This window comes from Brachypodium distachyon, chromosome 2, assembly GCF_000005505.3.
Source record: "Brachypodium distachyon strain Bd21 chromosome 2, Brachypodium_distachyon_v3.0, whole genome shotgun sequence".
NCBI lineage: Eukaryota > Viridiplantae > Streptophyta > Magnoliopsida > Poales > Poaceae > Brachypodium > Brachypodium distachyon.
Window position 1 is genome coordinate 21277828 of NC_016132.3, and position 17157 is coordinate 21294984.

Genomic DNA, 17157 nt, shown 5'->3' on the forward strand with positions numbered 1-17157 from the left:
TGACACCCTAAACCCTGAACCTGACACTACTTAACTGAACCTACTGACAGTAGGAGGCAATACCAATTATTATCTTTATCTAATTTCATCATGGCAAATCAAGGGTACATATTGTTGGCTCCTGCAGCCATCCACTCCACATAGCTTCATTTCTGCACAACAAACCCTGATTTTATATCCTTGAATATTCTGGCACTGTTTACTATCACCTTTTATTCAGTCAAAAATGTCGATTCTTCAGTAACTACTGGTGCAGCTCATTTCAGCAGGGAATTTGGCATTGCAATAAAATCTTGACATATTATTTAACTTACTTCAGGACAAAAGAACATACAAATGATTTTATATCCTTGAATAGTCTAGCACTGTTTACTATCACCTTTTATTAGTCAAGAAATGTCGATTCTTCAGTTAACTGCTGCTGCAGCTCATTTCATCAGGGAATTGGGCATTGTAAGAAAAACTGCTCTTTGAATATGAAAGCAAATCAACATCCAAATAAAAAATCAGCTGCTTTGTCTATCTGTGAAGAAAAAGAATATGCAAGCAACCTTTTAGATAAGAAATTGGATTTCTGTACTCTGGAAATAACCTGGCAATCTTGAGAAATATTGTGTAACTATCAGTAAACTATCAGTTAACTTGGTTCCAGAACAATAGTATTAACAAATCGTGTAACTATCAGTAAACTGAACCTGTTTCTCAGTGTATCATAATTTATGATTATTGCCACAGCATTTCTCAGCATGGACTATAATCTTGTCCTATATGTTAGATAATTACAGCTCAGCATGAAAGACACCATGTTCTGGAACTAGAAAGAACAAACCAAGGCTTCACTTACCTATCTTTAATTTAGATTTGCTGTATATCACCTAGTTCTTCAAACCATAGACATATTTCAAATCATCATTTCATATTGACTGATTCATTTGTTGTGCTACTGAATGTGTAACTTTTTGTCGAAACAACACCTCACTACATGGATAGAACCATTTCATAATCGAACCATGGGCACAATAAAATCCATCTCATAATAATTCAACAGTACCAAAATTGAACAATGTCTTTAGACACACTATGGGGCATAGAAAGAGGAACGATAAATAGCCTTGTACGGTAAGAAAGTGACCACAGACTCAAAATCTCATCTTCTTAGGGCGCACAGGACCCATTACGACCATCATAATGATTCTAAAATAAACTACCACACCGGCACGTGAATATATGGAATATACCCAACAAATAGGAAAGGCCCTTTACTTCCTACATACAGAATGAAAAGGATCTTGTCCCTAATTTTAAATAACTCCTGCTTCACAACCTCCTTCCACCCAACAACACATACTGTGCCATCTTCACTAGAAATTGAGTAGGACCCTTTGACCTTACAATATTTGCCACACACAATTGTGATCGCACCATATTCAGGCATGTCGTCAGGGACAAGACATCGTGGGAGTTTCTGTTAGAACACATGCACAATGTGAACATTTGTTAAGCAGAAAATTAGAGGCAGAGCATAACAAAGGAAATCACTTCTACTTACAAGTTCTTTCCTCACACAGTTTGTCCAGGTTAATGTGTGGATCAGAGCCTGACATTTTCCAACTATATACTTTCCACCTCCGTTACTTTCAAGGAGCATGTCAACCTCGTCGACATGGTTGACTAGGGTGTCCATCATTTTCCAGTTAACCATGGTTCCACCAGTGGCATGCATAGCGTCAAGTATGTCTCGTTTATCCTGCCTCAGATAGTAATAAACTGTACAAGTTGAAATATATAATTAAATTAGTGTGATTAAATTAAGATTACTACATCAATATTAAAGCAAGAGTTTTTAGGAAATAAAATGGCAGTACAATGTCTTTCAGCACTACCAATTAAAAGAGGAAATCACTTCACACATGTACATACTTGGACTTGTTATTGGATAGTGGGTTGACATCACATAGGTAGCTGGACTCGTACCTATAGAGAATACGAGCTCCGTTCCAACTTCAAAATGGTACATTCTAGCAAATTCCTTCCAATAATTGCCTCTGAAATACGTTGCCCCACTTTTGTCAGTTATCTCAACACGAATTCGAAACCTTCTTCCGTTTCAAGCTCATCCACTAAATCTTTCTCATCCTCATTGGCAATGCCAAACTTCCCAATGTAATTTGCTCTTGCATGATTAACTGAAAAAAGTGAAATAAGAACACTACTCCCATCCAAGTATCCAACTCAAGATAGAAGAAGTGGAACACGAAAGACTAATAATTGAAAAGAGAAATCGAAATATTACTGTTCTTTCTTCAAATCCATCGACAAGGGTGATATGGAAGAAGTAATCGTCGGGTGGGATGGCGCCGCACCACCCTTGAGTGTCAAAACACCTAGGACACTACGAATCAAAAAGCAAAAGATGAATAGCAGACTACAATTAGTAGATGGGCGAAGATAGGTGAAGATTGCACCCCAGCGTTCTTGGTCTTCGCCATCCTTCTCCGAAATCCTTCTCTCGCCTCCGTCTGTGCGTTTCGTTGGAACAAAATTAGGGAGACGCTAGCGCTAGGAAGTTTTGCAGGGGAAACAACGAGTTTGCAGGGCAAACAGCGATTTTGCGTGGGAGAAATAGGAAAGCGCCCGACGTATACTTCCTTGTTTTTACTTGCCAAAAAGGAATTGTTAATCCCGATTCCACAAATCAGGCCTGATCTCCTATTTCCCCTCTCCTAATTTTCCTCGTCCTCCAGCACGCAAAAGAAAGTTCCAAAATTAATTTTGTGGTCCGCCTTTAATTTGTCCCTTTAATTTTTCCAGTGGCGTTGACATAGGATTAGCCCAATGCCCTTTAATTTTTACTCTGCCTTTTTCAAATACTCTCAGTTCCTCCACACATAAACAACCTGATTATGAAGGTACAATTGCAGGTCAATCGACAATTGAAAGTTTAATTATAACAGATGATGTACGTACTGATCTATAAGTACCTACAAGTTTAATCACAAGACTACTGTTATGCCTCGATGGCATATGTGTGTCCATGGTGAAAAATCTTCATCTCAATGAGCCCAGTGGAGCAAGCTTGACCAACACGAACCAATGTGCGACATATCGAACTACGTGTCCTAATATAGGTTTAAATGGACAAACATATGAACAAATCTTGGTCTCAGTGGGCCCAAAGGAGCCAGCTTGACCGGCATGAACAAATATGAGACATATTGAACTATGTGTGCTAATCTAGGTTTAAAGGGACCAACATGAACAAATCTTGGTCGAAGTGGGCCCAGGGGAGCAACTGGACCGACACGAACCAATATGAGACATATCGAACTAAGTGTCCTAATCTAGGCCTAAGTGGTCTGACATGAACAAATCTTAGTCTCAGTGGGCCCAGAGGAACCGGCTTGACTAACATGAACCAATATGAGACATATCAATCTAAGTGAACAAATCATGGTCGTCGTGGGCCTAGAGGAACAACTGAACCGACATGAACCAATATAAGACATATCGATCTAAGTGTCCTAATCTAGGTCGACTAAATGGTCCGACATGAACAAATCTTGGTCTCAGTGGGCCCAGCGGAGCAACTGGACCGGCACAAACCAATATGAGACATATCGCACTACGTGACCTAATCTAAGTCTGAATGGTCTGACATGAACAAATCTTGGTCTCGGTGGGCCCAGCGGATCAATTGGACCGGCACGAACCAATATGAGACATATCGAACTACCTGACCTAATCTAGGTCTGAATGGTCTGACATGAACAAATCTTGGCCTCGGTGGGCCCAGCGGAGCAACTGGACCGGCACGAACCAATATGAGACATATCGAACTACCTGACCTAATCTAGGTCTGAATGGTCTGACATGAACAAATCTTGGCCTCGGTGGGCCCAGCGGAGCAACTGGACCGGCACGAACCAATATGAGACATATCGAACTACCTGACCTAATCTAGGTCTGAATGGTCTGACATGAACAAATCTTGGCCTCGGTGGGCCCAGCGGAGCAACTGGACCGGCACGAACCAATATGAGACATATCAAACTACATGACCTAATCTAGGTCTGAATGGTTTGACATGAACAAATCTTGGTCTCGGTGGGCCCAGCGGAGCAACTGGACCGGCACGAACCAATATGAGACATATCGAACTAAATGACCTAATCTAGGTCTGAATGGTCTTACATGAACAAATCTTGGTCTCGGTGGGCCCAGCGGAGCAACTGGACCGGCACGAACCAATATGAGACATATCGAACTACATGACCTAATCTAGGTCTGAATGGTCTGACATGAACAAATCTTGGTCTCGGTGGGCCCAGCGGAGCAACTGGACCGGCACGAACCAATATGAGACATATCGAACTATATGACCTAATCTAGGTCTGAATGGTCTTACATGAACAAATCGTGGTTTCGGTGGGCCCAGCGGAGCAACTGATGGACCGGCACGAACCAATATGAGACATATTGAACTACATGACCTAATCTAGGTCTGAATGGTCTTACATGAACAAATCGTGGTTTCGGTGGGCCCAGCGGAGCAACTGATGGACCGGCACGAACCAATATGAGACATACCGAACTACATGACCTAATCTAGGTCTAAATGGTCTGACATGAACAAATCTTGGTCTCGGTGGGCCCAAATGAGCTAGCTTGACTAACATGAATCAATATGAGACACATCGAACTACGTGACCAAATCTAGGTCTAAATGGACCGACATGAGCAACTGGACCGACACGAACCAATATGAGACATATCGAACTACATGACCTAATCTAGGTCTAAATGGACCGACATGAACAATTCTTGGTCTCAGTGAGTCTCCCGAGACCTAGATTACGACACGTATAGTTCGATACGTCTCATACTAGTTCATGTTGGTCCAACTTGCTCCTATGGGCCCACATGTACTGGAATATAATGTTTTACATCGGTACATGTACATTGTAGGCTTAGTACATATCATGTGAAATTTCATATATGTTTCTATTTGAATAAATTGTTTCTATTTATTAATAAATTGTACGGGCGTACGGGAAGTATTGAAGGAGAACTCATTTAATGAAAATATGATATTATTGGTTTTTAATTCGTAAAAAGTCCAATTTTCAGTGATTTTTTTGTTCCCTCCACTACTTTCGTTCCCTCCTCTGTTTTTACACGCCCCATCCAATTTGCCGCTAAAAATTTGCCACCCCCTCTGCCACTTTAAATACTTTCCTCATCTGCGCACACCCATCCAAATCTTTCCTTCATTCATGCACCGCCCACCTCAAACCCCATCGGCGGTTCCTCCACCATAGATCCTTCAAGCCATGCGGTGGTTGCCGGCTGATATCTCCTCCCCGGCAGACGACATGGTTGGCAATCTTCGAAGCGGTGCCCTAGGCAGGAGTGGGACACCAAAGCCTGAACGCAAACGACGAGGTCAAATTTCTGCCCCCCCCCCCCCCCCCCCCCCCTACCTCTGCTTTGTGTATGTTCTAGTAGATCAGTGCCTGTTCCTAGATTATGGTTCCACGTGCAGCAGCTTATGTGCTAGTATTTGGTTTCTGGTCATAGATCATGGTTCTAGATGGCTAGATTTAGGTTTGTGTTTCTAGATCATGGTTCGAGATGGGATCAACGTGTTGAACATGCCACCCTATGATCTGATCCTATAATCATGTACTAGTTTTAGGTTTCATTCTTCAAGATGGGATGATCGTGTTGGACATGCCACCCTATGATCTGATCCTATAATCATGTACTAGTTTTAGCTTTCATTGTTCGAGATGGAACGATCGTGTTGGACATGCCACCCTATGATCCGATCAAGTAACCAAGTTAACTGAACGGAAGATAACAGATCTGAGGCTCGGCATCTAAACTGACGAAACTGAACAACATGACACCCTAAACCCTGAACCTGACACTACTTAACTGAACCTACTGACAGTAGGAGGCAATACCAATTATTATCTTTATCTAATTTCATCATGTCAAATCAAGGGTACATATTGTTGGCTCCTGCAGCCATCCACTCCACATAGCTTCATTTCTGCACAACAAACCCTGATTTTATATCATTGAATAGTCTGACACTGTTTACTATCACCTTTTATTCAGTCAAAAATGTCGATTCTTCAGTAACTGCTGCTGCAGCTCATTTCAGCAGGGAATTTGGCACTGTAATAAAATCTTGACATATTATTTAACTTACTTCAGAACAAAAGAACATAGAGGTCAGTATATGGTTCAGATAAATATTGGTTAGAATTCTAGTATCACTTGAATTCTAGTATCACTTAAATATTGGTTAGAATTCTAGTATCACTTGAAATAGGCCAGAAATCAGTTACTTGATATGGTTCCTTAATTGTTTATTTGTCCTTGGCTACTTATTTGGCAATGCATTCATGCACTATTCTGTACTTATTTCATGATTTCTTCAAATGATTAAATAGCCATTGACATGCAAAGTTCAGCTAGAATTTAAATGAATGGATTCTAACAGTAGTTTGTAATGAAGGCATACAGTAGTTCTGCGAGTGATAATTTACCATCTATTTACTTTACCAATTTATTCAATTTGTTTGACATGGGGAGTTGGAGGGAACTGTGTGGATTCACTCATTAAAATAGGAGTCATGCCCACTTTATATGTTATCCTACTTTAGTTAACTTATTCCTGTACATCTTGTAAACTGCATGAACAAGTTTTTAAGGACTTAAGTTTGACATTCTATCCTATGATGTGCAAATAATTGTTATTTGTATGTTCCGTTCTGTGTCAGATGCTCATGATGTCACTTAATGTCAAGTTGGGAGTATGATTACATTAAAGCAGTGGCATATATACTGTTATGTGAGTAGAAAGACAGACCTAGTTGAAACTCAAGGTCAAGCACTATAATAACTCAACTGAATAACTATATGCATATAGCCAATTGATTGAACTGTATAACTAAGAGTTCTGATATGGTTTTGTTCCATTAAAATCTGGGCTTTCAGTTAATATATCTTCCAACATTCAAATGATGTTATATCCTTGAATAGTCTAGCACTGTTTACTATCACCTTTTATTCAGTCAAGAAATGTCGATTCTTCAGTTAACTGCTGCTGCAGCTCATTTCAGCAGGGAATTGGGCATTGTAAGAAAAACTGCTCTTTGAATATGAAAGCAAATCAACATCCAAATAAAAAATCAGCTGCTTTGTCTATCTGTAAAGAAAAATAATATGCAAGCAGCCTCTTAGATAAGAAATTGGATTTCTGTAGTCTGGAAATAACCTGGCAATCTTGAGAAATATTTCCTCTCATTCTGAAATCAACAGGATTAAGTTGTGCAGTTATATAACAGAGAGGTGAAATCAACGGGATTCTGAACTTATTTTGCAAAAACTGGAAAAAGAATTTTGTTTGCACATGAGGCCGTTGGACAGATGACAGAATATACAGTTAATTAGAAATACAACATATATACTACTACTAGGTACTGTGCTGACAAAACATCTGAAGATAGCTTGATTGTTTGTAAATTACATTTTCATGATTGTTTTCAGGTACTCAAGACAAATCATCAGTGGACTATGAAAATGTTAGGAAAAAAGTGATGGAGGAGAATCTCTCTCGTACGACTGAGGCATTGAAGGAGCAAGCTGTTGAAAGTGGCAGGCCATTGCAGGATTTCACGGCGTTGGTGCGTTCGGTTGTGTATGGTGCTGCACAACCGGGGATAAAGCCAAGTAGAAAAGATGCACAACAGCAGAAGAAAGGGAACATGGAGGACCCTATTTATGAACCTGATCATGCAGAGGAGCACACTGATGATGATGAGTTTACTCTAGATGAGGTCGAACACAATGTTGATATATCTTCATCCATGGTGATAAAATCTAACATCCTATATACCTACATAGTTATGATATGTACAAATTGTTCACATACTTATGACATGAATTATTTGAACACAGGTACTGGAACCTTCTTCAAAGGTTCAGCAGAAGAAGCGCACTAAAACCGTTTTACCTCCCTCAACAACAAGATCAAAACCAAATCCAGAAACTGAAAATGCTGGAACAGTGATCATTACAAACACAGCAGGGGAAGGGGCTACTGATGGAACAGAAACCTCACCTACGCAAATTCAAACTTCTAGAGACAACAACTCACCTGAGGACAATGCAGTTGTCCACAACGAACTGGAAGGTATTTATAGCATATCTTGCAATTATGTGCTAGTTCCTAGTTGCAAATATTTGTACTGAAGTTTGGACTTATGATTTTTGACTATGCATTGGTAACCTCAAACGGTTCAGCTACAAAGCGGGGTGGACACAGACCTACTTTGGGGCACGGACTACATGCCTGGTCTAGAAGAAATGGAGGCGCTAAGATGCAGATTGTCTTCACTGCGGGCATGAGGAGACCCAAACAATTTGAGCAAGCATCAAAACTTAGTTCTGAGTGTGGTATTCACATCCGCAACAAAATGCCTCTCGCAACACACGGGAAGCAGTACCGTGACGAACATGGTCCTCTGAAACATGTTATTCCTCAAGCTATTAAAACTGTAGCAGTGAGTTTGATAAGTTCTTTTTTATTTTGCATATAGTATGTTTGGATGTTCCTTTATGGTTCTGTCATTCAATGTTGATATAAAATTGTGTTGATGTTTTTTCGTAGGGAAAATTTGAAATGGACAGAAGTAATGAGGTCGCCAAAGGAGTTGACATTCTTCGGAACGGTATTCGCCAGCATCGTTATAGGCTTAAAAGGAGGTATTGGGAAAAGGTTAAATATCTAACCCTGAGCAAGCCTTATTGTTGAAGCCTCATAACGTTGAAGAGGAAAGTTGGCGAAACCTACTGACTACATGGTCAAATGAGCACTATCAGGTACATACTACGTATTGATTCATATATTGCAAACATAATACTGTACTATGTAGTACTAAATTCATGCATCTAAATATAGGAAATTTGCAGGAAGAACAACGTTAATCGGCAATGTGTGACACAGCAACATACCACTGGCTCTAGAAGCCATGTTGCACACTACAAATATGTTGTGAGTATTTGAACTCTGCAGATGCAATCTCGACTTAATTATGTGAATATGTCATATACACTACTAACAAATCATGTCCTAATTCTTGTAGAAATCTCTGAACAGCGAGCAGGAGCAATTAAATGCAATTGATTTTTATAAAGCAAGCCACACTAAAAAGGATGGTTCGATGTCCGAGAAAGCAGAAGAAGCTTACGTACGGAAATTCCTCTTGTGTATTCATTTCTAATCAGCAATGTAACAATTTCATTTCTTCTAATTAACTCTGGACTTGCAATTGTTTTAATCCTTTTGTAGACACAGATGGTGCTTAGAAAAATGGGACCACACCCAGAAGATTGGCCTGGCAAAACTGATCTGCAGATTATCGACGAAGTCCTGAAGCAACAAAGCTCATCTGGGAGTACGTTCCTCGCAAGCATGAGAGTTTCATCCGTGAACAAGACGTCTGCCGTCTCAGCAGCTCACATCAGGGAGTTAGAAGCAAAGCTTTCAGGTCAGGAGAAAGAATCAGTACATGCAGCTGAAAAGATTCAACGCGAGATGGACGAAAGGTTGCAAGACGAAGAACGTAGAATTGAAGAGATGAGAAAGAAGCATGAAGAAGAACTTGAAGCTGTAAAGAAGGCCAGCGAAGAGAGTCGTTTGGCATTTGAAAATAGGCAAAAAGAAATGGATGGCATGCTCAGTTACCTCTTGCGGATGTCGCAATCTTCCCAGCCCCAGCCGTGAACACCATATTCTGATGATGCATTTCTAGTTCTTGCTCAATACTTCATTAGATCGCTGTTTTTAATTCCTATGGTCATTCTCATTTGTGTGAAACAGTTTGAGTGTGTCAGAATTCTTAATTTTGCTTCTGATTAAATAAAAGTTTATTGTTCGTTTGACATTTCAAATCAGACTTACATTAAATTTTGTTTCAATATTTACCTAAAAATCAAAATTTATAAATACTGTTGTGTGACAAAAGTTGTGACAGCCTCACCCTCCTTTGGGCCCATATGGCAGCAACGTTGGTTGGACCCACATGAAAGGAGCCACGTCAGCAAGGTTGGACCCGCATGTAAGATGCCACGTCAGCATCATGGGACCCACACGTAAGATGCCACGTCAGCATCATGGGACCCACATGTAAGATGCCACGTCAGCAAGGTTGGATCCACATGTCAATTGACACGTCATCATCCTGGGCCCCACTTGTCAGCAGCCACGTCAGCAAGGTTGGACCCACATGTCAATTCACACGTCATCACCCTGGGTCTCACATGTCAGCAGCCATGACAGACCTACTAATTGACGGTGACAGCGTATGTGTTGTCATCTAATATGTCAGACAATGACAGATTTTTGTATTTACGATGACAGACATGTCCGTGGCGGATAACCCATCTTAGATGACATAGCATGGACCCTCACCGAAGATCATTTGATAGTGACAAAAGATTGTATTCCGTCACTATATAAGAATCTATGACGGTGCTTCCATGACGGAGCTCGTGACGGCACATTTTTGTCACCTGAGCGTAATAGGTGACGAATATGGCCTTTTAAGTGACAAAAGTGGTCTGTCACTGAGTTGGATTTTTCCTGTAGTGGTATTTTGCCTACAGTCTTTTACCATAAAAAAAAGGAGTCCAGAAGGATACCAACTACCAGGCTACCATTGTAATATTGATGTTTTTACCTGCAAAACACAAGCACAAACACAAACACAAACCTAGATCCACCACTCCAGAAGAGTAGCGACCAATCATTCCGTAATCCTCAATGCCACCGGCAAGATCGCCGTCGACGAGGTGGATGAGAAATTAGAAAAATCTTATTTTTGATCCGCACATCGCCACCGAAGCGCCGCTGCGGGTTGACCAAACGCAGGAGCTACAAGCAGAGGAGGCAGGGACGTAGTTGCTGGCCCGCCGGAGGACGGATGCGATCTGGCTGCTGGCGGCTAGGGCACGGGAGGCAGGAGACGGGACGTATGACACGCTTGTTCTAATCAAACCCTTACACGATCAAGCTTTGGATTCCCTTAAAAACGCTTGTAGGCTTGCAGCATAGTATGATGGATGATTAAGATGGAATAAGAGAAACATGACCTTAAAACTTGTCATCACTGAACGGTCATCTTTCTCGCCAAACCTCTCGGTACGCTGCATGGCATTTGCACCTACCGTATATACCAACCACCTGTCCTCCCCTTTCCTTAATTCTCTTTTTCTTTTCCTTAATTATCTGCCCATCCCATCTAATTAGCAGTCGGTCCCAGCTTCCCTCTCTCCTCTATACGTCCCCTCCAATCGATCCTCTTCCCAGGAACCTGTTCATCTCTTCCTAGCCGGCAGTGGGTTTGGCTGCCGTCGTCCTCAACTCCGACAACGACATCGTCCCGCGTCCGCCCCCGCCGCCGCGGAGAGCTCTGTCCCGGGCTTCTCCGCGGAGAGCTCCCGTCCTGGTGATTTTGCTGTGATTTTTGATTTTGATTTTTGGTGTACCATGTGAATTTTTATTTTGGATCCATCGTGTACCATGATTTTGTGTTGTGATTTTGGAGTACCATCATGTATCATGTGATTTTGGAGCACCATCATGTACCATGTGATTTTTGAATCTTTGTGGTTTCCTATTTAAATGTTTGTGATATGATATTTGAGTACCATCATGTATCCATGGTACATGACGAGGTACTAGTTATTTATGAATGTTTGTGTTCTAATTTTGTCCCGGTACATGATATAATTTATCGTTGATGTGGTACTTGTTAATTGTATCTGTGATGTACCTTCACGTACTCATCATATACCTTCATGTACTTGTCATGTGCACGAGGTACTCACAAATTGTTAAGGTAAATGTGATGTACCATACGATGTACCCGTATCATAAATTCATGTACATGAGATATTTAAAAACTGTCAAGGTACAATACATATATCATAATGTACTAAATATAAATATGTATTTCAAAAATATGTCATGTACCATAATATACTTAAAATGGGAGAGAGAAAGAAAAAGAGAAGAGCAAAAGGTTGTCAGTGGTCAGACTATTAAACCTCTCTAATTTAAAGTGGAGAGAGAGAAAGAATGAGACAAAAAGACAAACTTGTGGCTAGCACCGTGCGTGCAAATGCGACGGAGGGCACCGCCTCCGCGTTACATCTCTGTCTCTCTGACGACCAAGAACCAGTCGTCAGAATGCTAGAACTCCCACTACCGAACAGTGTGTTCTGCCCATGCCTTGTTTCTACCTTTTACAGTACTTACGTGGTTGCCAAAAATGGATACCACCTTTGCCAATTTTGCCATTTTCGGTTTAACACGTGACCTTTTGATACGGATTCTACCCTTTTTGACCTCCTTAAAGAAGCAGCATTTCCCCTAGGAAGAATATAACCATCTTTGTAACTGCAACAGTTGAAGATAAGAATGTTTTCTACATATATAGTAGAAAACATATTTAAAGTCTACGGACATAACAAACTGCCCTCAAATTAACATCATTTGACCCGGCCCGAACATCAAAAGGGCAACAAATTTACAGGACGCTAACTAAACATCACTTATAAAGAAGTCTTCGGGCAGATCTATTCCAAAATAGAACTTCAACATAAAATTCGATAGTCGTTCACAAATGAGATGCAGGCTACCATTTCAGTTTACACATTTATGTCAGTAACATTACCACTCATCTCGAATTCAGCATTCCAAATCATCACATCACATCAGAAAAAGTACTGCTCCATTTGGAGGGTGATTAAAAAGCTAGCACATAGTTTCACTTTGACGCATTTGACCGATTCACACTCCTTTTCTGAAAGGAGACATTATCATTTCTTCCCATGCATGCATGAATTTAATATGGTTCCCATGTAAACGGAGAAAATGCCTTCCTAATCTTGTTTCGTCGAGTCTTCGCATTTGCTAGAGTCATGCTCCATGTTGCATACCTCTCCTTGTGCTGGATGACAACTAGCCACCGTAGCTTCAAAGGGCATCAGGCTAATAGCAATTGCCAATTCTAGGTCAGCAGCATTCTTCTCTTGCTTGGTACTCACGTCCTCCTGTTTGTAAGGCTGCTCGCTCTGTACTTCGACTTGGACGCCTCTCAAGCTAGCAGCTATTGCCACCATGTGATAATGCCTCGAAGCCATCTCTATCGCAGAGTTGCTATGTTGCTTCTTCTGAGCTTGGTAACGTGAACGCATAATGTTCGAGGCTTCATCAGGACTCAGCCACTGGCCAAAGTCATTGTAATCGTTGGGGCACTTAGTGGGCAAAGTGCCCCTTACTGCATAAATGTGGACTCCAGACACCCTCAGGTTATCAAGGTGAGGTGCCAAGGTAAACCTAGGGAGGTTCTCAGGGGCTGGATATAGACTATTGAAGTTTACCACTCCCCATCCACATTCCTAATGCTGTACCAGTGACTCCCGAAGTTGCAGATGAAGGCAGTTTCAAGTTCAGGATTTGATCGGGATGCCCCTGCAGCTTGGGAGTTGATGGAGATAAATTCGAGGTCCCATTATTGTAGCGCCCTCTCCAAAACCTACCAAGAAGAAACATTGGTTCAGGAGACAATGGTGCAGTCTCAGTTCCAGGAAAATGCTCAAACTTGCATAATTATGCTAATTTAAATTTTATTCTGAGAATTAAGAATAGGGCCACTAGCAATTGCTGGAATACATCACATTAATGAAGCTTATGGAACATGCAAAACAGAAGGAAGAGAAGCTTCAAACTTTGAAGTTCCCTATATTAAACTTATTAAAACGATCGATAGAAAAAGAATCTGTGACATCCTTCTGCATAGACTTAAATAAGATAGTCTTGTGTCCAGATTATGACGGTAGATATCTACTAGATATGTAAGAATGCACCTTCTGCATAGACTTAAATAAGATAGTCTTGTGTCCAGATTATGACGGTAGATATCTACTAGATATGTAAGAATGCACTACATAACAAACGATTAATAAAACAAACCTCGATATCTCCTATCAGGGAGATGAGAAAAAATCAAACAATGTATGTTTCCAATTTCCATACGAGATAGCATAAAAAGTTGCCTACTCTTGAGTAATTAGCACTAAAATATTGAACTTAGATTTATATCTAAAGCAAGTATTTCTGCACCTACATACTAGTAAGACCGGCCTTTCTTGCACATATTGCTTTTGCACCAACTTAAATTTGAATGGAAAAAAAGTAATGCAGCACTTTAAATCACAAGTTTTCTGGTCTATACTGCTGATGGAAATCTAAATTCGATCTGAACTTCCAGAATTGCCTCATAAGATCTCTATAAGTTTGAGCAATACCTTCTATTGCTCATTTTCGAGAAAACCCCCCCCCCCCCCTCTATATATTGATGTTAGGTTTTGCTACTATTATATGAACTTCACAAACAGCACCCACACAGGTTCTACCAAGTGTCATAATTTAAATTCAAGCCAACAATCAGTAGTGTGTGTAAGTGCAACTTATATATGGTCGACACCAAATTCACCAATTTGAAAAACCACGGTCAAAACCACGCACAGTACGGGAAGAACTTCAATTAATTAACGGAAAGCCTCTATAATTATATCCTTATCAGCAAAAAATAGCAACTTTTCTGGAATCCGCTTCTACAATCAGAATGCCAATGTCCTATAACATCATCGGTCACGTGCTTGTGTAAGTGCCATTATCAATTTGCATCCCTTGCTATCATAAGTTGAGATGGACGACAATGAAACTACGTATCAGATTATCCTGTACATGGATGTCAAACCCTATCCTCCGATTTATAACTTCCCAGTACGTACGTATAGCAGATCTGTGATCATTGCTAAGCTAATTGAATGCGATTAAGGTTGCCCGGCCAGTTTGCAAAAGATAATATGGACACACTGATAGCTTCATCTCAACAAAAATAAAAGGCGTACATATATTTATGTAGATGATGCATAATATATAGTTATGGCTACTAGCCTACTCCCAGCAGGTATTGCTGAAAATAAACAGGATGGGCATGCACCTTGAATAGACAAATCTAAGAGGTGATCACGAGTTGATCAGCACTCAGCAAACGTGGCTCTATTTTCTGTCTTTTGCTAGCAACAACATTCCTATAAAAATTTCAGTAAAGACTCCACCTCTCGTCCCTTTTCCCCATCATAAGCAGCACATATACGGTATATATTACTACTCCCTCCGATCCTAAATTGTTGTCGAAATATTACATGCATCTAGACACTTTTTAAGAATAGATACATTCATATTTAGGTAAATTTGAGTCAAAAATTTAGAATTAGAGGGAGTATCATATTACAACTAACAAGAGAGATTTACCTCACAACCACACACCAACAGGAGGTGTATCTTCATCGATCCAGAATAGACACAAGGGAGATAGAGAGAGAGAAAGAGGAAAAACTATCTTGAAGGAGGAGGGAAGGAACGGAGGAAGAGGGAAACGGCGGGATGTTGTACCACGAGATGCAGGAAGGGCTGCTGTGCGGGCTTCACTGCCTAAACAGTCAAATTAACACAAGCCATCGAGATCACGATTTTACAAACAGATATGAAACAAGGGAAATCAAGATCCTAATTAACTGAAATCATAGCCACAATTCCCGTTATTTCCGATAAGTTCAACTGTTACAACATACAGTAAAAAAAACTGGGGAACCAGAAAAACAAATTACCTGACTGCTGAAGTTCCCGTTGTTGGAGATGTTGTAGGATTCCCTCCCGCCTTCGGTGGCCGCATGGAATAAGACCTGCCGCTCGCGCTTGTCCAGATCCAACGCGATCAGGAGGAGCCCCCCCTCGGTGAAGAAGGGGCCCTGCAGAGTGGTGTTTAGGCAGTGAAGCCCGCACAGCAGCCCTTCCTGCATCTCGTGGTACAACATCCCGCCGTTTCCCTCTTCCTCCATTCCTTCCCTCCTCCTTCAAGATAGTTTTTCCTCTTTCTCTCTCTCTCTATCTCCCTTGTGTCTATTCTGGATCGATGAAGATACACCTCTTGTAATGGCGGACTGCTAGAGTTGCTGAGCGGAGCCGCGGAAGGGGCCGGGCGGCGTGCAGCCGTTACTTTTGAGTTTTAACTCTCGTCTACTCCCAGGCAAGCACTAGCTGGCCATCCGTTACTTTTAACATTATATTTTGTTTTAGTTTTAGAAAACTTTATAATTTGTTTTAATTTGCGTGATTCCATTGTTAGAATTTTTTAGGCTTTGTTTGATTTGTATGATTAAAGCCGTATAGGAATGTTTTGTAAGGACGACATGCAATTTGAATGGAAATCTCGTGAAATTTGTCTTTTGGCCTACAACAAATATATAAGCTGGCTGGCCGGAGCCAGGGGAGGGGGCAGCCGTTACTTTTGAGTGGTCTACTCCGAGGCAAGCAATAGAATTCATCTAAAAAAAGCAGCACTAGAATTTGCTCAAAACACGTTGAACGAAAGCTTCTCTTCGAATTTGCTGGCTCGTGTGGTCTGATACGCCTGGGGTGCCGATGTATTGATCATCTTTTGCAATCATATATTGACTACATGCACTTAAGCTCTTACGTTTTGTAGAATCATGTCTTCTTGCATATTCAATATAACTGGAGTGATATGTACATGCCTTATGATGTGAGCCAGTCACAAGTAGTATTGAGTCTGTTGGGCTGAGGTTTGTATTCGAGTAGGTCACTACTATAGAAAGACCCTTTCCCGCACAACCTTCAGTAACAGGTCAACCAGAACCGCCACTCGAGACCACCCTACAGAGGCGGTTAGCCATGGCGAAAGGAAAACCCGCCACCGACAGGTGGGCGAGCTGTGCCACAGGGCTATTCCCTCGGCATCCTTCGATCAGTGGTGGCTATGAGGACCCGTCACTGAACTACTGAAGGGTAACCCTCTAGTGGCACCGGTTTATAGATTTTCATAATAGGAACCACCACCAGATGGTACTCTCCCGTGAGTGCTCCATCAATGGCGGTTCACCTCTACTGAGCCCCCCTGGTGGTTGAGGATCCAATGGCAGGCGATAAGCACCAACAGCCAGTGATATACAAGTGGCGGTTCGCTTCCACTGATTGTTGAACAAGAA

General features: G+C 41.2%; 2 protein-coding genes across 2 annotated transcripts; one reads left to right on the forward strand and one right to left on the reverse strand.

Annotated features, from left to right (window-relative positions):
• Window positions 1-1160: 1160 nt before the first annotated feature.
• On the reverse strand, window positions 1161-2116 carry LOC112271111. The gene is made up of 3 exons (XM_024460110.1): window positions 1975-2116; window positions 1550-1767; window positions 1161-1465 (listed from the first exon to the last, which is right to left on the reverse strand). Exons 1-3 carry the CDS (start codon window positions 2015-2017, stop codon window positions 1205-1207), a joined length of 522 nt encoding a protein of 173 aa, XP_024315878.1. The 5' UTR covers window positions 2018-2116; the 3' UTR covers window positions 1161-1204.
• A 3167-nt stretch (window positions 2117-5283) lies between these two features.
• Window positions 5284-9807, forward strand: LOC112271044. The gene is made up of 8 exons (XM_024459948.1): window positions 5284-5442; window positions 7561-7883; window positions 7972-8206; window positions 8317-8576; window positions 8684-8895; window positions 8975-9067; window positions 9159-9263; window positions 9365-9807. The coding sequence occupies exons 1-5, from the start codon at window positions 5331-5333 to the stop codon at window positions 8825-8827; spliced, it is 1074 nt and encodes a 357-aa protein (XP_024315716.1). The 5' UTR covers window positions 5284-5330; the 3' UTR covers window positions 8828-8895; window positions 8975-9067; window positions 9159-9263; window positions 9365-9807.
• Window positions 9808-17157: the final 7350 nt, after the last annotated feature.

Coding starts and splice junctions, on each gene's coding strand:
- LOC112271111 (XM_024460110.1), bottom strand. CDS start 2,017: ATGTACCATTTTGAAGTTGGAACGGAGCTCGTATTCTCTATAG. Junction 1,768..1,974: donor GGAGCTCGTATTCTCTATAG/GTACGAGTCCAG, acceptor CAACTTGTACAG/TTTATTACTATCTGAGGCAG. Junction 1,466..1,549: donor ACTGTGTGAGGAAAGAACTT/GTAAGTAGAAGT, acceptor GTGTTCTAACAG/AAACTCCCACGATGTCTTGT.
- LOC112271044 (XM_024459948.1), top strand. CDS start 5,331: ATGCGGTGGTTGCCGGCTGATATCTCCTCCCCGGCAGACGACATGGTT. Junction 5,443..7,560: donor GCCTGAACGCAAACGACGAG/GTCAAATTTCTG, acceptor GATTGTTTTCAG/GTACTCAAGACAAATCATCA. Junction 8,207..8,316: donor TGTCCACAACGAACTGGAAG/GTATTTATAGCA, acceptor CAAACGGTTCAG/CTACAAAGCGGGGTGGACAC.